The following is a 25,335-nucleotide window of genomic DNA, read 5'->3' on the forward strand; positions in this document are numbered from 1 at the left end:
TTGAGGACTTAGACCAGTCTTCATCATCAAGCAACATTGCCACCGCTGGGCTGGAATGGTATGGGTGAGGCTTCCCTTGCATGTATCTGACCCTCGTCAGCCATATACTCGTCCACATCAGCACCAATCTCAGAAGCTATCATGGGGTCGGGCCTACCTCCCTCCTCATCCAACACTGGCTCACCTCTATCCCTCACCCAATCCACAATAGGGTCCTCATCGTCTGAGTCAACTTGAAAGATGTCAGCTAGATCAATGGTGCCCCTCTGTCCCTCATGTCCCATGCGTATGTGTTGCAGTTTCAGCCTCAAGTTGTAGTGCACATACACCATGTCAGATAAACGTTGAGACCCCAATCTGTTGCGCCTCTTGGAGTGGATGAGTGCAAAGGTACTCCAGTTCCTCTCACAACCAGATGCAGAACATGTTTGGGCAAGGACTTTAATTGCTATTCTTCTTAAGTTTTCAGCCGATTCCCCATACAACACCCACCATTCAGTTGCATTACAAGTTTACAACAAAAAAGACATGTGTCAAATGTTGTTTCAACTTTCAACTTTCAAATTTCAATACATATGTAATTTAAAACTTAAAAGAATTACCAGCATCACCACGTGCTCTGCCTTATATCGCAGCCTCAGTTCCAAAACTTCCCAATGCATCCCTAAATACCTTGATCTATACCCATGTGGAAAATTAGTAAGTACTTCTTCACTACTTATTTGAAAGCATCAATAAGTTGAGTTTCCAAATGAACTCACTTCATTGTTGCAAATTGCTTGTAGTGCACCATCTGGCTCCAACTTCTTCACTACTTGTTTCACAGCATCAATAAGTTGAGTTTCCAACCCAAGCCTATTGTTATATTGATACTTAGGGTTGAAGTAGTATGCTGAAATATGACATATAGAATAGAGGTATTGTCAAATGCATAGGTAATTAGTAAATAATAATACTATGAATTAGTAAACATAAAACAAATTTACTCACCGACCTTATGCAGTGGATGCATAAGTTGATTCTCCCAATGAGCATTTATGATATCTAAGAAGTGTTTGCTCATGCGAGGACCCACACTATAGACACTATCTTTCATCAAGTCTATTGCAAGATATAGGACTGGCATGGTTGGGCCCTTCGAGAGCGGAGTCGACAACATGTAGAACTTGAATCATCGGCTCTAAAACTTTCACCACTTTGCTTAGTTTGGTCCGAAGTCCTCGAGATGACATCGTTGTTTGTGCTTCCCTCCCATTTGCAGTCTTGGAACCCTTCCATTGAAACCACTCCTCAGAAGCAAACATGCTTCTCAGCCCGGCCTTCTTTGTCTCAATGCTTTTGAGGGCAATGTAGTTGGTGGCAAATCTTGTGATGCCAGGCCTAACCAAGTCACCCCCACATTTTTCCCTCAATAGATTGAGTGCATAGGAGTGGTTGTATACAAAGTTGGTGACTTGTCTTGCACTTTCAACCACAGTCTTCACCAACTTTAACTTTCCCATATCTTTTAGCATTAAGTCAATGCAATGGGCTGCACAAGGAGTCCAGAAGAGCCGGTACTTATTATTGTTCATCATCTTCTCACCGGCCAGCTTGAAGTTACTTCCATTGTCGTTACAACTGGACAACATTCTCAATACCCACATCTTTTTCCACTACTTCCTTTAACAATCTGTAAATATATTTTGCATCCTTTATCTCTTTGGATGCATCCACAGATTTGAGGAACACTGTCCTCCCATCACAATAAATCATGAAATTGATGATGGACTTTCTTGTAGGCCCAGTCCATCCATCTGCCATTATAGTCACCCCATATGTCTCCCACATATTCTTCATCTCACTAATGTACTCATCAATCTCACTCTTTTGTTGAGGTAGATAAACATTCATTACCTCATATGGGGTGGGGCCCTTGAATCCTGGGCCAGCCTCGCAATGGTATCTATCATGGTATCATAATGGGGGCCTTGTGCAGTGTTTGCTGGGATGGTATGGTATAGCATCCACTTAGCTATTGATTCTTTAACCAATCCCTTCATCCCCTTCCATGCTCCTTTGATTCTGGGTTGACTGCTTCCTTTCTTCTTATGCAATTTAGGATCAGATGTTGATGGTGGTACTGGTACTGGTAGAGGTGTTGGGGTTGCCCTCACACTTTGTGATCTTTTAAAAGGATTCAAAGTTTTAGGACCTCCAGAACTGCCAGCTCCTCCACTACCCCCTACTCTTTGTCTCTGCTGATCATCTTGAAAACTTCCTCTACTCCTTGAAACAGTCCGCCTAAAATCCCTAGCCTCCTCTGCTGTTTGTATGTCATCGGACTGCAATGTCATCATCAGAGGAGGAGGAGGAGTCATCATCATCATTGTATCGTCTTCCTCCTCCCATCGAACTCCTCACTGTATCCTCAAGTTGTTCTCTTATCCTTTGCTTGTCGCCTTCCTCTTCTTTCTTCCCCTCAAACTATCACCAATCTCCCGGCTACTTAGAGGGACCATATGACAACCTACAACATCTTTAGATCCTCCATCGGATGTTGTTTAAGTCTACTGGACCCACCTCCCATAAATTGCATGTGACAATAATTACATATAGATTTTCTCTTATCCCCATCAATGGGAGTACCATGTAACCATGCAATGTCACCCCTATGCTGGCTGGTTGGTCTCTCTTGTTCCCTCTGTTCTCTTTGTTCCGTCCGCCCCCTTTGTTGACTACTTTCCCCCACCTTTTGCTTGCCCCTCGCACGTTGTCTATCACGATCCGCCATAATGATACTTGTTTACTGCAATGTAAGTAACACAAATAATTAAAAAACTTAATGTAGATGCACTTCAATTGACACTTTTAGATTACTAATACACTTGTATAGTTATTTAATATTTTTCCCCTAACCCTTATATTTTTCACAAAATTAAAACCAATTTTTTATATATAATGTTAATATAAGTATTGACCTAACACAACAAAACTATGAATTAGTAAACATAATATACATGTAATGCATCTCAAAACATATAGAAATAACTTTCATATTTTTTCATTATTTTTTAAACTTAAAACTCATATTTTTCCTTATTTATTTCTGTTTTTTTAATTTTTTATATATTTTTCTTAATTTTCGAAAATTAAAAGAATTATTTAAGAGCAGAAAAATAAATCCGACCCTGTGAAGCCGTAGATCGGCCATTGGTGTCTAACATATATTTAATTCATTACCATCTAAGTCATATTACCCCTAATTATTTCCTATTTTAGTTGTAGGAAAATGAATTTTTAAAACCAAAAAAAATAAAAAAATACATATGGGAAAAAATTTCGACACCGTGAGGTGTAGATCGGCCTCCGGTGTCTAACATATATTAATATCATCAACATCCAACAACATTTGTACAAAGTTTTTTAAAAAAAAATTGTTTTAGAGAAATATAATTTACCTTAAATAATGAAATTAGGCTTGGATGATGAGCTTAGATGACCCTCCGACGTCTTCCCGGCGACAAGGAGCTTCAATGAGGCTTGGAAGGGAGGAAGAAGAGAGAAAATTTCATTTTCAGCAGCTCTCGGTCGAAATATCGACCAAGAGCTGCGAAATATGCAATTTATAAGGATTTTGAATGTGACACTATTGTCACTTTACAATATCTCGCGATATATCGTGATATCTCGCGATATATCGTGAGTTCCACGATATATCGTCGAAATATCTCGATATATCGACGAGTTATTGTACTTTTTTATTTCGACCTTGTTTCGTATCTCGGTCATGTCGAGATTCACGAAATATCGCGATATATCGCCGATATTTCGCGAGATTTTATACCATGGTTATAGGACATATATTATAGCATACTAAATGACATTAAAAATAGAGAAAATAAAAAATAAAACATGGTCGACATGCTCGATATATCGACGTGACACCCCTCCACCGACTTGGATCACCGTGACGCCGTGACAACTATGCTCCAATCGACTTTAGGGTTACAGGTTTTAGCTTTTGCTGATTTTTGGAGGGTTGATTACTTCCATTACTAGGACCACTCAACCTCAATCTTGCACCTATCCAGGTTTTCTAGAAGATCCCTACCCCAACCGATCCCTACTTTTTAGGGTTTTCCAAAACCCTGACATTAATCGATTTTTTGGGTTAGGGTTACCTGTTGCTTTTGGAGTTTTTTAGAGGTGTTTCTACTATCAAGAGAGGCAATTTAATTCAATTATTCATGGCTTGAAGAAGTTCTTTTACACAAGATAGCTGCTGCCCTATTTTTTCTGCACTTCTTGGTGTTTTTCCCAGTTGAAGATCAAGTCTCAAACCCTACAAAAGATTCGGTGTTCGTATTGGAGATCCATTCAAGCAGTTGTGAACAACATCTATGCCAAGACATCATCACTTTGACAAGTCAGCATCAATTTTTTTGAAGCCCCCTTCCCTACAATTGATGTCAACTTTCAGGGTTTTGTAAACCCCGACTCTAATCGATCTTAGGGGAAGGGATGTCCTATCTTGCTGATTTTTTTAGGGGACTTTTTATCAACATCAAAGGAGTATTCAACCCAAATTACAGCATCATTCTTGGAGTTTTTTTTTGAAAAAAGTTCAGGTTTCACTCTTATGACTTGATTTCACCAACTATCAACTTATTTATTTTCTAGTTCCTATGTGGCTGGCTGCATCACTTACTATTGGATCTGCTGAGTTATTATCTTATACTTGTTGGTTCTATTGATTGGCTTCTGTAAGCATGACTGGTTAACCTGTTACTGTTGCCTTTATGTGGAATACTACTACCTTGTTCTTGAGACTGAGTATCCTACTATTGGAGATCGAATTTCTTTCACATTGTTGAAGAGTCGGATCTACTACCCTGGAGATTGGTTTCTATTTGGGATTACAACAGTGTATTCCATGCTTATTGGTTGCGACTACGAATCTATTCAGTTGTGTGAAGCTTTTCTACCAGTTTATATCCAATTCACAGAGCTTGATCCTAGCATTGTTCACTAACTCAAGATTGATCGAAGTTTTCTAGAAGCTTATTATATCAATTCTGCCCAGATATCTTCATCAGTTCTAATCAGCATATGGGAGTTTATAGATTGGAATTTAGCACATTGGTTCTTCCTTGTGTGAAGATCAATCAAGATTTGAAGAATGGTGCCTTCTCCTTATAACAAATCAGACCTGTTTTTTTATTTAATTAAGATCTGATCATTGGAGATTGGTGTTTCAGAGTTAGTTTGATCGAGTGAAGAAGGTTGAAGATTACTGTGTTGCGTTGTTTTTGTCCATGGTTCTTTATCCCACTGCTTTTTTTTTCTTTATCCATCTCCCATACCATACCTTTGGCATTTACTAATAACCACTTTGGAAGTTTATGGTATAATCTACTTTGCCATTACTTCCTCTTTTCCATTATCCATAGCACCTTTGGAGAACTCTGGAAGGTTATCCTTTTGCACTATCTCATTCATCATCTCTGTTATGTCCATGTATACTACTACACATGAGGGGGAGATTATGTACAGTACACCTGCAGACATTGCAAAAGCAGAACTTGCAGGAACACTTGATGCAAAACATAGAAGATCAGTGTTTCCACTATTGCTATTAGGTATCCTTTGTTATTGGGTTGAGTTTGCTGTAAGGGGGAAATTGAAGTATTAAAGTATTGAAGATATTTGGTTGTTGCCTGCCTATTTGAGGCTTTACAGTTGGGTTGATTCAGTTGTTTCCGCTGCTTGATTCAGTTTATTCCGCTGCTTGCTGCCGTAGTCTTTCACTTCAAGATTTTATGTAACTATGACAGTCTGAGATTCATCACTGGACCGCTATTGAAGATTGGTGAAAGCTTAGCTGATTAAGTCTACCCAGTTTTTTGAAGATCAATTATTTCAAGTTCTTGAAGGTTTATTTGGGAGCTTCATTCATTAGTCAATCTGGACTGTGCTGCAACTTAGTTTCTTCCCATTTTGTTCAAGTTGGGCATTAGTGCCTTGTATGCGCCAACTTGAGGGGGCGTGTTAGAATATTGGAGTTTTTTTTTCTTATTAGTTCAAGCTAGATCTTCTTTCTTTACTTATTTGTATAATCTAGCTTGAGGGGGAGTGTTGGAATATGTAATCCAGAATATTGTGGGGGTATTCTAGTCCTTTTGGGCTTACTTAGTTGTTAAGTTAGTAGGATTAGATTGCTGCTCTTATTGAGTCAGCTAGGTAGGGGTAATTATGTCTATTTCAGTCCCTTTGTAATTTTCCCCTCTATGGGGCTTGCTTATCAATGAATTAAGCCATTCCATTCTCTAATTCTCTCTTTCTAGCCCAAGGTTCTGTCAACACATCATTTGCATTATTTGTCCACGTTTAATTCTACACGTGAGGAGGAGATTGGAGATTCTTTTCTGCTCAAGTTATCAATTGAAGATTTTTTGTTCGTGTCATCTATGCATCATTTTAAAATTATTATTATTTATTTCTTAGTTTCATCAACAACAATTTTATCTATAAAGATGGCATTCAACCAAGGTTTTAATTCTCGGTTTCGACCAGCCAGAAACCAAGATTTGGTCAAAACCTGGGATTTTTTCCCAGCCAACTCGATTTGGTTGTTTTTAAGGCCCACAAATGCTCTTTTTGCTCTGGTTTTTTCTATACAGCCTATTTTTGACATTCTAAACACAATGCATGAACTATTTTCACACAAAAAAAAAAACACTCAAAATGGTACTTGTGGTTATTGATCTAAGTTGACTTGTGTATGCAAAATGTACTAAGCATCATAGTTGTCAAGGGCGACGTTTATTTATGCCCAATATCATAAATAATATCAAAATTGCTTAAATCTGATTTATATTGACCAGTCAAACTTAATTTGGTGTGCAAGAATGCAGTTTAAAATCGCTTTGAATGAAAATATTTTTTTAAATATGATAACAAATGAATATCCACATTTTTGGTTTTTAGCAATGTTTTACCATATTAAGATTTATGAAATTTTTAGATTTGAGAAAAATTAGAAGTTGAAAATTGCACCTACCGCTGAAATTCCAGTTTTTTTTCTTGAATTTGGGGGTGGATTTGTTATCCTTTCGGAATTTGATTTTTTTAACTTGGATTCAAATGGGGGGTATTTGCTTATTGATAAATAATATCTTAAGTAAAAAAATTATAGAAACTGCTTTCTCTAAAAGGCCGACCTTGTAGGAAAGGGAAGAAACAATATGTACCATGTAGAAAACCAAGGACCTGATACCGTGACCCCTGCCTGCTCTGATACCATGTAGAAAACCTAGGACCTGTAATCAGTAACTTTAGAGAGGAGAAAAAAGAGAAGGGAAGATGGAAGTTGTAATGCTTGAATGCTTGAGTGATCTAATTAATCAGACAATCCCTCTATTTATAATAAAGGGAAATATTACAATAGGACAGAAATGCCCCTACCCTAGCCGACTCTATTAGAAGAGTCGGCAGTACATAATGAGATAATAAATAAACAAACCCAAAAGGACCAGAATAACCCCACGGTATTCTGGTGTACATATTTCAACACTCCCCCTCAAGCTGGAGTATACATATATCAAAAGAAAGCTCCAGCTGGACCAATAAGAATAGAAAAAAAAAAATGCTACTCTAGTCTTGAATAGTAGTCATAGACTCCAGCGAGCACAGAGAGAACTCCAAACATTCTAACACTCCCCTTCAAGTTGGCACATAGAAAGCACACATGCCCAACTTGAACGAAATAGGATGAAATAGCTTCCCAAATAATCTTGGACATAATAAATTTTCAAGAACTAGAAATAATTGATCTTCAAAACTCGGACAGACTTGATTAGCAAACCGGGACAGATTTAAACTGCAAAGCTTGAGAAGAATCATTCTTCAAAATAGAGAGAAGCACCGATCTTATCAAAGGCAGACCCAATCTTCCAAAAAAGGCAGCTTTCATCGATCGTAATAGTTATCCAATGATGAATCTCGGATCGCCACAGTGACATAAAATCTTGAAGACAAACAAATAGGGCAGCAAACATCGGAAAAAACTGAATCAACCTAACTGTAGATCCTCAACTAGGCATCCAAATAAGATCCCAAAATATCTTCAATACTTCAATTCCTCACGGAAAATTCAACCCAATAACTAAAGATACCCAATGGCAATGGTGGAAAAAACTGAACTTCAATGTTTTGTACAAATGTTCTGCAATGGTTGCAAGGTTCTGCAAGTTCTGCAATGTCTGCAATGTCTGCAATTTTTGCAAGTTCTGCAATGTAATTGTACACAATCTCCCCCTCACGTGTAGTAGTACACGTAGACAAATAATGGAGATGATGTAAGGGATAATGGCAAAAGTGTAATTTTTCAGAATTTTCCAAAGATACTATTGGTAAAAAGGAAAAAATGGCAAAATGGTAATTTACCAAATATTTCCAAGAGGTGTTATGGGTAAATAACAAGCAATGCAGATCTGAGGTTCCAAAAAACTGACTCGGATCGCTTAGGGGCTCACCCAATTAACAAATAGATCAAATTTAAGTAGTAGTGGCAATCTGGTAAATAACCAGAATTTTCAAGAGGGATATGGGTAATTGAAGAAGTAGTGGGACGTAATGGGAATTAAAATATTGCAAGGGGAATGACAGAATTGCAATTAAATTGAAATCCAATTATAAACCCAACTAGGCAAAAGGGTAAACTAGGAATGAACAGTAAAATAAGGACATGAGGGACTTAGTGCTAATACGAGGGTTATTTATGGAAAGTGTGTAAATAAAATAAAGAACAAGGAATCATGAGAAAAGGGGAAAGAAAGTACCGTCTCCTACCTCTAACACAAACTAGAGGCGGAAAACCAGATTTGATTTTCAAGGGAGGAACTCACTCGATTGGCTTCTGTTTATCTTGAGATTTCAATCGATGAATCATAACCCAAGACCCTTCTGAATCCCAGTAATATCAAACCTAAACAGCCAATATATTCCAAGAAGGATTGGCTGAAACAGATCTGGTAGAAAGCTTAGATTCAGATTTGATTTCTGATTAGAACTTCAAACATAGAACAAAAATCGACTCAAGGCTGTGAAGGGTGAATCGTTTCTATTGCAGGGATGTTTCTTTACAACCTCAAACTGTTCTGAAGAGAAGCAGTAGAGATCGATGTAGAAGCAAATCAGTAATCTGGAATTTCAGCAGCAATAATCGATAGCAAAGATGGGCTTCCAGTCTCCTTTGACAACTGCATCAATAGAGGACCAACCCAATAGCAGTCGAAGAAACCAAGAACAAGCCACTAGGGTTTTATAATCCAGAAATAGATCGACCATAAGTTACCGTAGGCGGAACAGATCGATACCAAGAAGACACCTTAAACTCCATCAATCGAAGCAATCGAACCACACAGCAGAAATCTTTCAACACCCCAAACCAGCGGAAACCTGCTTCTATGTTGATCAGAAGAACTCTTGGTCGATGGAAGTAGCGATGACATTAAAAGAAAGGAAAACAAAGGGTATGGCCAAAGACAGTAGAAACCCAGACTCGTAGAAATCGATCTTCAAGAAAACTTACTTTTAATCTCCTCAAAAGGGAAGAATCGATCTTTAATATAGAGGGAAGAAATCGATCTTCAAAACAAGGAGAACTTGTAGAAAGTCAAATCAACAACTCAATATACGAAACCCTAGTTCTTCTTCTTCGATGAACTAGGGTTTCTTTCTAAAAAACAAGAAACCCTAAACGACTCTCAAAACGGCAATCTTGGAGAGAATTCGTTACTGGTTGCCTAGCTCTGATACCATGTAGAAAACCTAGGACCTATAACCAGTAACTTTAGAGAGGAGAAAAAAGAGAACAGAAGATGGAAGTTGTAATGCTTGAATGCTTGAATGCTTGAGTGATCTAATTGATCAGACAAGCCCTCTATTTATAATAAAGGGAAATATTACAATAGGACAGAAATGCCCCTACCCTAGCCGACTCTATTAGAAGAGTCGACAGTACATAATGAGATAATAAATAAACAAACCCAAAAGGACCAGAATACCCCCACGGTATTCTGGTGTACATATTTCAACAAAAATTTACTTAAATGATATTTGACATAAATAAGTGTCTGTCTTAGTTTCGAGCCAGGTTTCCTCGAGTTTCGATGGGGATAGATAAATTTATATAGGTGTTCAGGTTGAAACTTGCGAAATACGGACTGTTTCGGTTGAAACCTAGTCAAAATCAGGGATTTTTGGAGTCGTTGGCCATCTCGTTTCGGTAGCTGGCGAAACCAAGATATCTCGGTTGAAATTGCAAGTTTCGACCAAGTTGTTTTTCCATGTATTCAACAACAATGCAATTTATCTGATCTACAACAGCCTTATGCTGAGTGGTTCACAGCAACCTTATGCTTGGTTCAGAACATTCTTATGTTGAGTGGTTCACAACATCCTTATGTTGTTTGGTTTACAACAACCTTATGTTGAGTGGTTCCTAGCAACCTGATGTTGTTACTTGGTTCACAGTAACCTACACTGCATTTTTTATTAATGATCCGCAGTAACTTATACTGCAATTTTACTAGCGGTTCACAATAATCTATGTTGCTATTTTATTTGAGACCTTTGTTTGGGGCTCAAGAGTCAAAATGATCTTTACGAATCAGATTTTGGTTTGTAGTAACCTATATTGCACTTTTTTGTCTTCTTTTGAGAAGATCTTATGATGTAGTTGTGTGTTGCAATTTTATGTCTTCTTTGTGAAGATTACTACTTACTACCCCCCTTCCTTGGAAAGTGCTTATGATGTTGTTGTTGTTGCTGCTATGGTGTTTTGGATTGTGGTTGATGTTATCTGCCACTTATTATTGTTTGTTGCTGACGGTTATGTTGAATTTATACAAAACAGTTTTCTCTACTATTGCTGCTGATGATTGTTGTTCTTGAGTTGATACTTCTACCAGAATGAAGTTCTCTGTGCTTATTGGCGTCTATGACTATGATAAATGTTCAAGACTGGTGCTGCTTTTAATATCTATTTTTGTTGTTCCAAGCTGGAGTCTTTTGGTATACTCCAGCTTGAGGGGGAGTGTTAAGTGTACAGTACGGGTATTACTGTCCCTGCGGTAATGTGTTAGATGTTGTCATGATTGAGAGTTTGGCCCAATGTGATGTAGTTGGTTAATTTTAATTCTTTAATTCCTTTATGTTTTGCTTTCCTAGTTAGAATGGGAGTTTAGTTTCTATTTCAGCAAGGATTCTATGCGATGTAAAGGTTTTTGGTTGTTACAAGTATATGATGGAGAGAGCTGGCTAATTTAATTGGCTGCTCCTCTCCTTATTGTCTCCTTTCTTCTTCTCTTTGGCAGGTACTGGTTCCAGATTCTGTGTTTATTACTGTAAACAGCCTTGGAATTAATGCTTAGATAATCTGATCGATCATCCCAGCCTCTTATTTATAATAAAAACAAATTACAGCAAAGATAGGAATCCCCCCCAATCCTATTCCTAGTAGGAATTCCCACTATAACTAGGAATCCCAAATAGGAATCGTATAGGGGAGAAAAACAGGGAAAAAACAATTAAAAACTAATCAAACTAAAATAAGAAAGGAAAGCCAACTAGGACTAGGTTATCCCTAGTGGGTAACGTAGCCTTATCTCAACACTCCCCCTCAAGTTGGAGCAAAGATGTCGTTCATGCCCAACTTGACTAGATTGGGATGAAACAGCTTCCCAGACAATCCCTTAGTGAAGATATCTGCAAGTTGATCAGTAGACGTCACAAAGGGAATGCAAATCAACCCTTCTTCTAACTTCTCTTTGATGAAATGCCTATCCACCTCAACATGCTTGGTACGATGATGCTGTACTGGGTTGTGTGCGATGCTGATTGCAGCCTTGTTGTCACAGTACAACATCATAGGAAGACGAATAGGAACACCAAGATCTTGTAGCAGCCCTTTAAGCCAGAGTAACTCACAAATCCCTTGTGCCATAGCTCGAAACTCGGCCGGCACTAGAACAAGCAACAACATTTTGCTTCTTACTACGCCACGTGACAAGATTTCCACCTACAAAGGAGCAATACCCAGAAATAGACTTGCGATCTGCAGAACCAGCCCAATCAGCATCAGTGTATGCTTCAATCCGTAGATGACCATGCGTAGACAAAAGAATTCCTTTTCCTGTAGCTGACTTCAAATAGCGCAAGATACGAAGAACAACCTCCATATGTGAAGAGTAGGGATCATACATAAACTGGTTCACAGTATTCACGGTGACAGCAATGTCAGGACGAGTGTGTGAAAGATAAATCAGCTTCCCTACAAGTCTTTGGTACCGGCCTTTATCAACAGGCTCACCCTCTTTCTCCTTGAGTCGAACAGTAGGGTCCATAGGAGTATCTGAAGGATGACAGCCAAGCAACCCGGTCTCAACCAATAAATTTAGGACATACTTCCTCTGGGAGAGAAAAATGCCTTTAGAAGATCTGGCTACTTCAATCCCAAGAAAGTATTGTAGTTTCCCTAGATCCTTAATCTCAAATTCTTGTCCAAGGAAGGTCTTCAACCGTCTGATCTCATCACCATCATTGCCAGTAACCACTATATCATCGACGTAGACTATAAGAACAGTGAGTTTTTCACCAACCCTCTTTATAAAGAGTATGTGATCAGTATTACTCTGCTTATAGCCCATAGAAATCATGGCCTTGTGGAACCGCACAAACCATGCTCGAGGTGACTACTTCCGTCCATTAAGTGCACGCTTCAATTTACATACTTTTCCTTGGCTTCTGTCACAAGAGAATCCTGATGGAATGTCCATATACACCTCCTCATCCAGTGTTCCATTTAGGAAGGGATTTTTTTACATCTAGCTGCTGCAAATCTCATCCAAGGTTGACTGCACAAGATAATAACACACGAATAGTATTTAACTTGGCAACAAGTGCAAAAGTTTCCTGGTAATCAATGCCGTATGTCTGAGTGAACACTTTGGCCACGAGTCGTGCCTTATACCTATCCACAGTGCCATCCACCTTCTGTTTCACCACAAACACCCATTTGCATCCAACGGTTTTCTTCCCAGGTGGAAGAACCACAAGCTCCCATGTGTTAATTTTTTTCAGGGCTTCCATTTCTTCCATCATAGCTGCCTTCCACTTTCCGTCTGATAAAGTTTCCTGCCAATTGTTAGGAATACGAACAGAAGAAAGAGAGGAAACAAAGGCACGAAAGGATGGGGAAAGGGAATTATAAGAAACAACATGAGATATCGGATTCTGAGTGCAAGATCTGACACTTTTGCGAAGAGCAATAGGTAAATCAGGAACATTACCAGGTGGAGAGGCAGGTTCTAGATCCGGGTTCAGCAATTGGATGGGTACTGGAGCAACAGTTGATTGGACCTGCTTATGTTTCCTTCCATAGGTCTTCATATTACTGGCATCAATCCTCCTCTGAAATTCACTAATAGTCCTCTGGATAGGAGTTTGGACTGGGGTAGCTTGCTCCCCCTAAATAGAAATGGTCTCCCCCTGACTCAGGGGGAGTACCAGGGGCAGGCCGAACTGGTTCAGACTCATGGTAAATAGACTGAAGTGGAGGTGGAGAGTTAATAGTCAGCACATCTTCAGTAACACTCTCCCCCTGAAGAGGTGGGGACACATAAAATGGAACATTTTCATGAAAGACAACATCCATGCTGATAAAAGTCCTGTGGGATGGAGGGTAGTAACATTTGTACCCTTTTTGGGTAGCAGAGTATCCCAAGAAAATGCAGCGGAGGCTACGTGGGTCAAGTTTACCAGGGGACCTTGTATCCTTGACATAACAAACGGAGCCAAAAACTTTAGGTGGGACTATAAAGGAAAAAGAGCCAAGTAATAGCTCAATAGGGGCTTGCGAAAGAAGAACCCGACTGGGCAACCTATTAATTAAATAGGCTGCAGTAAGGACAGCATCCCCCCGATAAAGGGAAGGGACATTGCGAGTATACATAAGAGCCCTAGCCACCTCCAAGAGGTGGTGGTTTTTTCTCTCAGCCACACCATTTTGGGCTGGAGTATCGACACAGCTGGTCTGATGGAGGATTCCATGTGCAGTAAGGTATTTTTCGAATTGACCTTCCATATACTCTTTCCCATTGTCACTCCTTAAAATTTGAAGAGTGGCATTAAATTGGGTCTTAATCATTTGATGAAAGTGCTGAAAACATAAAAAAACTTACACTTTTTTTGTGCATAAGGTATACCCAAGTGAACCTAGAATAGCAGTCAATAAAAGTGACATACCACCGATGGCCAGTCAGGGAAGCTTTCCTACTAGGCTCCCACACATCAGTATGAACAATATGGAATAAGGAAGAGGATCTTTTATTAGAAATAGGGTAAGTTGAACGTGTCTGTTTAGCCAAGACACAAGGCTCACAAAAAAAATCTTCCTTATTACAGTCTTTAACTAATGCAGGAAATAAATTAGATAAAGTACCTAAGGGGGGATGGCCTAGTCTAGAGTGCCATTTATGTAAGTCAGAGGAGAAAACTGCCGAAGGTAAAGTCTGAGTATGTTTAGGATCGCCATCAAGTAGGTACAATCCACCATGCACTTTACCCGATCCAATCGTCTTCCCTGAGTCTAGTTCCTGAAAGACACAGTGAGTGGGAAAAAAAGTCACTTTACAATTCAGGGATTTAGTGATACTGCTAATGGAAAGAAGGTTAGTTGTAAATTTGGGAATATGCAACACAGATGACAGTGTAAGAGAAGGAGAACAACCAATGGATCCTTTCCCTGAGATGGAGGAGAGGGACCCATAAGCAATTTTAACTTTATCCTTACCAGAAGCAGGAGAATATGTATTAAAAAGACTGAAAGAACCTGTTATGTGATTAGTAGCACCAGAGTCTATGATCCATGGAGTGGATGCTATTGATGCAAAATGACCAGCAAAGGAAATACTTGTACGGGCAAAGAAGGAACCTGAATTGGCAGCAGACGTAGTAGAGGCAGCAGATGTGTTCAGCATACGACGTAGAGCCTGGAGTTCTTCCTGGGAGAACCCGATATCAGGAGTGGGAGTTGGAGCTACACTTTCAGTGTGATTGGCTTTGTTTTTAGACTTAGCATGACCACGTTTAGCCTCAAAATCAGCTGGCTTCCCATGTAATTTCCAACGCTGAGCCTTAGTGTGATATGGTTTGTGACAATGCTCACACTTAACAGGCTCTTTGGTAGTAGTAGTAGAAGTAGCAACACTGTCAGCAGAAGCAACAACAGTGGAACCAGCAGTCTGGAAGGCTAATCTCTCAATTTTGGGAGTAATCATCATGGCAGCCCTGCGTGTCTCTTCACTGTGAACATAAGAAAAGGTCTCCTCTAGAGTAGGGAAAGGAACCCGTCCAAGGACTTGCACCCGAATAGGGTCATAGTCATCATTGAGGCCAGCCAGAAAATCATAGACACGGAATTGGTCTACATAGGCGTGGTAGGCAGTAATATCAATAGCAATAGTAGGCTGAAACCGAGCATAGTGATCCAATTGTTGCCATAAACACATGAGGGTAGCATAGTATTTGGTGACAGACATCTCCTTCTGAGTAGTGTTTTGGAGTGTCTTCCTAATTTCATAAACCTGGGCACCACTACCTGAACGACCATAAGTGCCCTTGACAGCTGTCCATATTTATGTAGCAGTGTCAAGGAGAAGATACTGACTAGAGAGGTCAGTGGTCATAGAGTTTAGAATAAATGACATTACCATTGCATCATTGGCAGCCCATTTAGTACGAGCAGCCCCTTCTTCAGTATGTTGTTTGGTGGTGCCAGTAAGATGGCCACTGAGTCCCCTTCCAGCCAATGTTAGGGATAATGATCTGGCCCAAATTAAGTAGTTTGTACCATCAAGCTTGATGGCAACAGCATAAGGGAGAAAATCAGACCTTGTTTGATCTCCTCCAGAAGTAGCAGTAGTCATCTCTGAGTCACCCATGATTCAGCCAAGCAGTAGTGAAAATCAGATCTTCAAAAAACCTGATTCGAGTGTGAATAATGGGTTTTGAAATTGCAGAATTTTCAGCCTGCAGAATGGTTTGAAACTGATGTCGAGTTTCCCTCTAATAGCAGGGAAGATATCTGCCAAAAATTAGCTCTTTCTAATAAGCCAATAAAAAGCCCTAAATTTTTGCCAAATTTAGGAATAAAATCTGATTGCAGAAACCCTGATTGCAAGAAAAAGATGCAGAAAAAAATGCAGAATTGGATCTAAACCAATGCTGCAGTCTTCAAACAAGGACTGGTGCAAACCAATAATAGCAGGAACCAAACTCCATAAGTGCAGAAATCAAACTCCAGTTGAAAAATAGTTCGATCTCCAAGGATGGAAAAAACCTGCCGGCAGAAATAGGTCACACCTCTGTTCTTTGATCTTCAATGAGGTGACATTGAGGGCAGCAACTAAATTTGCATTCTATCACCTCATAGTTGCTGCCTTGATGGAGAGAAAGAGGCCGAGAGTGGTGGAGAGGAAGAATAAAAGAAAAAACTGAGAAATAAGAGAGAGGAGAGAACCAGAAATCGAGAGTAGCTGTTCCTAGATCAGATTAGGCTTTGATACCATGTAAACAGCCTTGGAATTAATGCTTAGATAATCTGATTGATCATCCCAGACTCTTATTTATAATAAAAACAAATTACAGCAAAGATAGGAATCCCCCCCAATCCTATTCCTACTTGGAATTCCCACTATAACTAGGAATCCCAAATAGGAATCGTATAGGGGAGAAAAACAGGGAAAAAACAATTAAAAACTAATCAAACTAAAATAAGAAAGGAAAGCCAACTAGGACTAGGTTATCCCTAGTGGGTAACGTAGCCTTATCTCAACAATTACACTTACTAACTACTGTTCAAACTGTAGCCATAGTACTTATCCTTAAATAATTGGTCCCATTGGTAAATATCAATGAACATGTCTTGATTTAAAGGTGATCCATATGAAATCCATTTGATTACTGTACATTTTACACGGGTTAAAGAATATGGCGTTGTTGGATGTGGCCATGGAGTGCCATTCTATGGCATATTAAAGCCAGTCATAGGCCCATGCAGACCTGATGTTCAGCTTCTCTTCTTCAGTGGTTTTGACCTTTTTCGTAGGTCTATATAACTATATTGTACTTAATTATTTTACAGCACTTGTTCAAAATATTACTGACTTGCCCAATTGCATGTTCATTTAGTATTTACTTTTAGTTCATAGCTTAACTACAAAGGGCCTGAAAGGTATTCATATCTTTATGCTTCTCCAGGTTGATATTGCTGCAGGAGGATGGCATTCCACTGCGTTGACAAATCAAGGAGAGGTATTTATATTGTGTTGTAAAACATAATTTTACATAGTGCTCTTTCTAATTATTTATTTATTTAATTTTTTTTTTGGGGGGGGGGGGGAGAGGGCTGGGAAGGAAGGTAAAAGATGAGGTATTTGTTGGTCTCACTAAACTTGCAAATTTGACTGGATATTGGAATTTCTCCCCCTTCCATTTCCTCATTTCCCTTCTCAGAACTGACTGATTAAAGGAGATTATATAACTATGATGAAGTTTAATGTCAAAATATCCTTATCTTCTACCTGTGTTTAGATTTAGCGTCTCATGCTTTTCCAGTTAACATCCTAAACAAATACTGCTGAATTATCCAAACAGATGGGAAAATTTTACCACCCAAATTGGCTTATTTTTATTGATTATAGTTAAGATCCAAGTGAGAATTGGAATTTATTTTGAAGTATCAGTTATGAAAAATTGACATTTTTCCATTTGTTACTTGTTTGTGTTGATTGAATACAAAGATGAAAAATTAGTGAAGGTTTTAACTATGATATTCAGATTTAGGGCCATGGTTAGTATTTTTATTCATAAATTTAGAATGTTCATAAAGATAATGACAAGGTAACTGTTATTTACTTCAAAACTGAGCATGGGCTCAAGGGAATTAAACTTTTATTATTGGTTGACTACTATACATGTCAATGTAGGGAACTTTATGTTACAAAGGAACCTTTGTTCAAAACCACATAAGTGTACAACCTCATTAGGAAATGTCTCAAGTAATAATTGAGTTCCATGATGATACTCAAGGAGATGGAGACATTTTTCAATCAAGTATTTAACTCGATCAACCCCACTCAAATGATTTGATATCCCAAATACTAAGGGGTATTTTTTTTTAATATGAATCTGGTTCCGTAGCATGTTGGTCTATATTAAAAGGGCATACGCAGTGCACGAGGCTCCCGCCACTGCCAGGTCTGAGGAGGGTCATAATGTACCCAGCCATTCCATGTCATGTTGGTCCATATCTTCTGCTAAATCAAAAGGCTTTTCTTTGCTCGTTACTATATAGAGTTGGGTACTGTTGGTAGTCTGCGTCAAGTCCACTGCCTTGATCTTTGCATTGCAGGTGTATGCTTGGGGAAGAGGAGAGCATGGTAGGCTTGGATTTGGAGATGACAAAAGCAGTAAAATGGTGCCACAAAAGGTTCAACTCCTTGTAGGGGAGGACATTGTTCAGGTACATTTTGTGAACTAAATCTTCAGTGCCAACCATCTGATTTACTGTTCTTTATGGAATGCATTCCTTGTTAATATGTTACCAAAACATGGCCTTGTTAGGCATTCATTTTTCTGCTTCCATATTCAACTTCATATGATTTATTCTTGACTATGTTGTATTCAGGTTTCCTGTGGTGGTACACACTCAGTGGCTTTAACACGTGATGGGAGAATGTTCTCAGTGAGTACCCTACAGCTTTCAAATGAATTCTTGAGTGCTCACCTAGAGAAGAATCTAAAAATCATTTTGAGCATGCAATGTTATCTTTTTCATTGCTCATGCAGCAGGGTCATGTAAAAGGCTGCTGGAAAATCAGATTCAACCTACTTTGTTTGGTTATAAATTATCTTTACCCATTTCTAGATGGCCTCTTCTATTTGTGATGTTTGTAGGGATGATATGAAAAATCCAGAATGCCCATTTCAATATTTTTCTTAGAAAAGGCTTGGGAAAGAAGGAATCCTTTTTATACCTTTTCCCATATGACAGGGCCCCACTAGGCTGAATAAACCATAGGAGCTGTGGCAAACACAGGAAATTCGGATTATTATCCTCTCCAATTCCTAAAGCTCGGCAGTGCGGCAGTGCTAGGTGGAGATGCCAACACATGGCAGCTCGGACATCCAATGGTCCGAGCTCAACATAGTCAATGAGCTTGGACCGTTGGATGTCCGAGCTGCCACGTGTTGGCATCTCCACCTAGCACTGCCGAGCTTTAGGGAATTGGAGAGGATAATTTTCTCAGGAGATTCTGTCAGGCTATTGGACTGAAACTGTCCAAATAGGTGGTACAATTCCTGGTAGATCTAACTTGGGAGTTGGGAATTTACCCAAAAAAGAAACTTGGGAGTTGGGAACTGATGATATTAGCACCTTTTAATCCACAGTTTGTCATTTAAAAAAAAAATAGTGATTTGGTTTGATCAGAAAACCTTTTGGGCTTCTTTTTTTTTTGGGGAGGGGGTTGTTAGGGTCAGAGGAAACCCAATGTTTGCAAGATAGCTGACTGGTTTCTCATTGGCAGTTTGGACGAGGAGACCATGGACGCCTAGGATATGGAAGGAAAGTGACAACTGGCCACCCAAATGAGGTGCCAATAAACCTCCCACCTCTTAGGAATCTCAGCGGCAGTGGCAGCAATGGACGTTGGTGTGCTATGCTTGTTGCTTGTGGTGGACGCCATACTCTAGCAATAGCCATGTGGCAGACTGATGAATCAGAAGAGACATCTGAAATTAAGTAGATCAAAATGCTTACTCAAGACTAAAGATCTATAAACTTGTATACTGCAGCATTTGATTTTCTTTTGACATGCGAGTGGGAGTGGGAGGGGGAGGGGGAGGTAGGGGTAGGACACTTTGATCATTTATGACAATTGAATAAATTTTGATCGGAATTGGTTACATTGTGGTGAATCCTTGAACTCTGCAATATATATGGTGGTTGTAAATGATTCAAGGATTTGGCTACTGAGCTGATAGTGGATCAGGGTTAACACTTCTCTGGGTCATGTGCTTCTGTGCTAGCTGTAAACCTTTGGTGTAGGACCTCAGACATCATCTGCTTGAAGAATTCAGTATCTCCTCTGATAACTAGTAAGGCGTCTTCAAGCATGGCAGCTGACTTACTGGGACGTGACAGCACTTTCTACGACCACTACCATCACCAGCCCTACCGGAAAAATGAACATTACATAATTTGACATTAGATGGCGTCATCATATACAAGACAAACTGAAGGGTCGCATTCAGTGTCAATAGGTTTTAACTATTAAGATTAGAGAGCTATAATCTGGTTGTACTTAAAAAGCTGAATTTAGATTGTCAAGAGTACAGAACATCATCATCATGAGAATTACTATTCTGATGGAGTTTGTCTCCATTATAAGAGGTACTTGCTATTCATATCCAAGTCCCACCACCAGTAGGGATTAAAACCACAAACAAAATTTGCTGAGTTCAAACTCCATGCAGGAGTTTTCTCCTCCATTTATGCCCTAAATCCCCAACCAAAGTAAATCCATTTTCAGACTACTTATCTTCCATCCTAACAGCATCTATTATATTAATACTTCCATGATATGTGATATACTAGAATCATTTAATGTTACTTGTCATTTGCAGGTATTTTTGACACCTTGTTAAAATCAATAAAAGTTTATTGAACTCTCCATATCAACGTAGCTAGTTTTAGAATGACAAACAATTCTATCCCTAAGATTTATACGGGATACCCTCCAATGATACTAAATATCATTTCAAGGAACTTTGTCTAGACTTTGTCAAACACTGCAAGGCATCTAAAACTAGCTGCTCCTGAATTTAGGCTGTGTTTAGTATGCATTATTGGAATGCATTCTGGGTTGATTTTGCAATCTCGGACAATAAAAACAACTATTTTTATGATGCAAGAATACAAAATCGACCTAGAATGCATTCCAAGAATGCATACCAAACACTGACAATGTCATCTTAGCTCAAGAGATATTTCATTATTTAAACCACAAGGAAAAACTTGGGTTCTTGGCTCTCAAGATCGACATGTTCATGGGTTACGATAGATTTGAATGGAGTTTTCTACATAATATTACGAAAATGCTTGGACTCAATGATCACTTGTGTAATCTCATATCCTTATGTCGGTCTTCTTTTTCTTATTTTATCAAACTCAATGGTTCTACTTTTTCTTATTTCATCCCTTCCAGAGGTCTTTGTCAAGGAGACTCTCTTCCACCCTACCTTTTCCTCCTCCTTATGGAAGGCCTTTCTTGTATTTTTTCTGCTCCTCAATTTGATGGATTTTTAAAGGGCATCAAACTGGCCCGTTCAACCCTGATCATCTGCCATCTCTTCTTTGTAGATGACTGCTTTATCTTCTGTAGAACTATAGAAATGATGTCTTATCAATCAAGTCTATCTTAGGGCAAAATACTTGGGGCTAGTTATATGCACAGACTCCTAAATAAAAATTTAGGGCATTGCTGGTCCAGTTTAGTAGAGGTTCATTGGCGGGACAGATTAACAACTGCAATGTTGGACCCTCTCCCTCCTTCGTGAAAACTATAGCTATCTTGAACATATCACTGATGTCGATGTAGTCATCCTCTCTCTTAAGTTGTATTTGTGCTAGCTCGAGTGCAACCCAGTCAATCTTGTCTTTGAAGAAAATCTCGAATCTAGGCCTGATTCGTGCCACAACTTTCTCAAACCATGGTTTAGGATTCCCACAGTAAAGAAAATCCTCTCCTTCCTTGACGAAGTAACCGTTCAATGTCTTGTAGTAGGGTTGCAAACCTTTCTTTGACCTCTTTGCTTTGCTTCCTAACCCTTGGTACCCTAGTCCGGAGGTACCTTTGTTGCTTGGGAAGTCTTGTAACTAGGGGATACCTTGCTAGTTCTTCCCTAGACTGAGTCCTGGAAAGTAGTTCATATCCCTCATCATTTTGAGTACTGCAAGATTCCACTCTGAGTAGTGCTTTGCTACGATTTGATGTCCCTTGTTGAGAATCGTGCAAACACCTCCTATCTCAAAACCGCCTAGTTGCACTTCTTGCTCTAGGGTTTTTCCTTCTTCTATGTTGGCCAAGGTGTTAATAAAATCGGAGTCTCCGAAAATTGTGATGGCCCTATTCTCATTGATGAACTTGAACTTCTGATGTAAGGTAGAAGCTATAGCTCCCTCTTGGTGCTGCTATGGACGTCCCAACATCATGTTGAAGGAAGGCAAACTGTCAATTATCTTAAAATTTGTAGTGAACTTGGTTAGCCCCAATTGGAAGTCAACAGTGAATATTCCAAGGACCTCTCTCTTGGAGTTGTCATATGCTCTGATAGTCTAATTGGAAGGCTTCATCTGGGCTTTGCCAAGCCCAATGCATGTAGCAGATTTCAGAAGTAGCACATTCAAAGTTGACCCATTATCAATTGTGAGATAACCTAGAGGGGGTGAGTAGGTTATCACTAGTGACATATTAGCCTTTTTAAATTTTCTTTGATTAAGACAAGATAGACAAGAATACATACTCAAAAAGAAGAACACACAAGATTTATAGTGATTCGGCTAACCCAACCTACATCCACTCTTCTCAATCTTGAGAGAATTTTACTAGCTTCTTCCTTTCAGTACAATAGGTGGGACGAACACCTTTACAATCTTTTTCACAGGATAAGAGGATCCTAAATCATTTTACCGGGATAAGAGGATCCCACGTAGTAATCTAAGTACAGTCTAGATTAATACACTAATGTTTTCTCAACTCAAAAGCATAAACAGTAAATACAATAAAGAAAAGATAAGAATTACCTAGACAAGGAGTGTGACATGTACTCCTTGCAAGTGATGAATGATCTGCAATGATGCTTAATGCTTTGACTGTCTTTAGAACTTCTCTTTAGAATGAAAGCTTGTAAAGGTCTTAAGTGTTGAAGTCAATCTTGGATGATCTTAATGGAGATTACTAGACTTCAATCAATAGAACTTTAGAATGACTTTTCACCTCTCACAAAAGTAGTATTTTGGACTGTATTGGATGAGTGAAAAACTCTCACATGTTCTCTATTTATAGGCTCATTTAAGGCTCTAAAAATATATACAAAATGTGCTCTAACGGATCTATTTTTGGTCCATTCGGTCAACCGGATCATAGCCGTTGGAGAAATAGATCCGTTGAAAACTAGCCGTTGGAGGGCAAAAATCCATCCGATCGCAGTCCGGTCGATCGGACCATCGTCCCACTTGATCCGGTCGACCAAACCAAGTCACAGGAATGTTCCTGTGATGCTGCTGCCAGCATCTGGACGAACTGGGCTCTGAGATCCGATCTACCAGATCACATTCCCGTTCCCCTGTTTTGTTTGTTTCCGACAGTTTTGAATGTGGGGTTTTGCTCCAACCTTTTTTCAACATTTCCTAAGGTCATGTGGGTTCAAATAACAATCTCCTAAGGTCTCTATATGATGCAAATGCAATTGTATTAATATTATTCAAATGCAAATATAAGTATGCAAGTGTGTGTGTATTTGTGAATGTGCACGCGAGCATCTTTATGAAGGTCTTCTACTTGATTTCCTCAAGTGATGTTCTTCAATCTTCAATCTTCATTTTTCAATTATTCTTTTGTGAGAATGGTGAGGTGTCTTCAAAGCCTTGATCTTTCAAACTTTGTCTTGAACATCCTTGTTCTTTTTGTCCTTTAATTTCTTGGCTTGATCTTCTTGGTTCCATCATCAAACCTGTTGACATATTAATACACAATGGCGTGTGCCAACACGTTTGTTATCATCAAAACAATCATGGAGGTAGGGAAGGTTTTTCCAACATCAATCAAAACTTGGGGACCTGATTCCCGTTGCATTCAATAAACATGTAGCCATGTAGAGCTCGGGTATGCTTTGTTTCGTCCTGTGGCAAATCTGTTTCTGAGAATAAAAGCGACTGAACTGCATAAGTGGCACCTACTATATGTGATAGTTGTACCAGGTCCATATCTACTGGCACTTGCACTTAAGTGAAAGATTTCAAAACTGCTTCTCTATGTGCTGGAGAAGCCATTAATAACCCCCAAATGGTTAGCTTGTACTTTTTTCAACTGCCCCAGTACTTGGTTCTCAGGGACCAGCGAAGTGCTATACTGACCTTGTTCTTTTACCGTCAGGGTTTACTTTTCAACAACTAAGCTTTTTGGTTTGAAGCCCTTCCCACTTCTGGTTTCTACCACTATTAGGTGTGTATCTTTGATGATGAGGTCAATAGGCCAATCTTCCTCCACATCACTTTCGGTAATAACCAACGTGCCAACCATGGGATCATCCTTTTCAGAGTACTCCTTTTCTTCTTCAGGAGTGGCGGGACAGATACTCTATACAGGGTCAAAGAAACGCCCATCCGTAATGACATTGTGGATAAGGTTTCTGTCATACTCTTCAGCCCATTCATGGTAATCCTAACTGGTATAGTTAGGAGAAGTTGGAGGACTTCCGCACAAATCCTTAGTCAAGGCATACACCAGTGCAACTGCATTTTCTAGTGAGTTTACAGTTTGTGAGAATTACCTCTCTTACCGGGCTTTGATACTGGAGTTCTTTCTGATAGGCTTTGTCTGATGGCACAACTTGCTGAAGCATGTTTTGTGCTTTTCTGGCAATCTCCAATATTTTGAACAATCAAAAGGAAAATCCTGCAGTTTGTTCACAAATTCCTTCGACTGTCATATAACAAGGCTCTGGTTGTATTCCAGAACGCCATTTTAACCCGTCATCACTCGAGTCATCATTGTCAAGGATGATTGGGTGGATATCTTCCATGGGGTCAGAGAATGGCCCCTCTGTATTAATGTTGTTGAGCCATATCTCCCATTCCTCTCTTGGCGATCCAAGCTTGCCCTTCCAACACAATGGAATGCAGAATTGGAGAATCGGAAGGTTTATCGAACAAGTCTTTGGCCAAGACATTTTCTAGCCATGTTACATTCTTTAGCTCATACAAGAGCCTTAAGAGAAGATCATCTTCATCGGGCATAGTGAGTCGGTCACACTGTACGATGAAGAAATCACACTGGATGTCGGGAAGATTGGAAGTTTCCTAGTATAGGACGGTTTGAGTGGATGAAGTGATTTCAAACACATCCTCCAGCTGCTGGTAAATATTATTACTCCACTTGTCAAAATCTGTGCCCTTCATATACCATTCACCTCAAGGATCATCAGGAGAGGTGATGCTTTCCTCGT

General features: G+C 39.3%; 1 protein-coding gene across 1 annotated transcript in view; it reads left to right on the forward strand.

The window, feature by feature from the left end:
* Nucleotides 1–19,918, forward strand: part of LOC122643529 (ultraviolet-B receptor UVR8-like) — a 46,626-nt gene extending 26,708 nt beyond the window's left edge. The window contains exons 8-11 of the mRNA XM_043837147.1: nt 17,305–17,358; nt 18,458–18,568; nt 18,734–18,790; nt 19,635–19,918. Coding sequence (XP_043693082.1) covers nt 17,305–17,358; nt 18,458–18,568; nt 18,734–18,790; nt 19,635–19,853 — 441 coding nt within the window. The 3' untranslated portion in view covers nt 19,854–19,918. The remainder of the gene's footprint in view (nt 1–17,304; nt 17,359–18,457; nt 18,569–18,733; nt 18,791–19,634) is intronic.
* The last annotated feature ends 5,417 nt before the right edge of the window (nt 19,919–25,335 follow it).

This window comes from Telopea speciosissima, chromosome 1 (genome assembly GCF_018873765.1).
Source record: "Telopea speciosissima isolate NSW1024214 ecotype Mountain lineage chromosome 1, Tspe_v1, whole genome shotgun sequence".
NCBI classification, from domain to species: domain Eukaryota; kingdom Viridiplantae; phylum Streptophyta; class Magnoliopsida; order Proteales; family Proteaceae; genus Telopea; species Telopea speciosissima.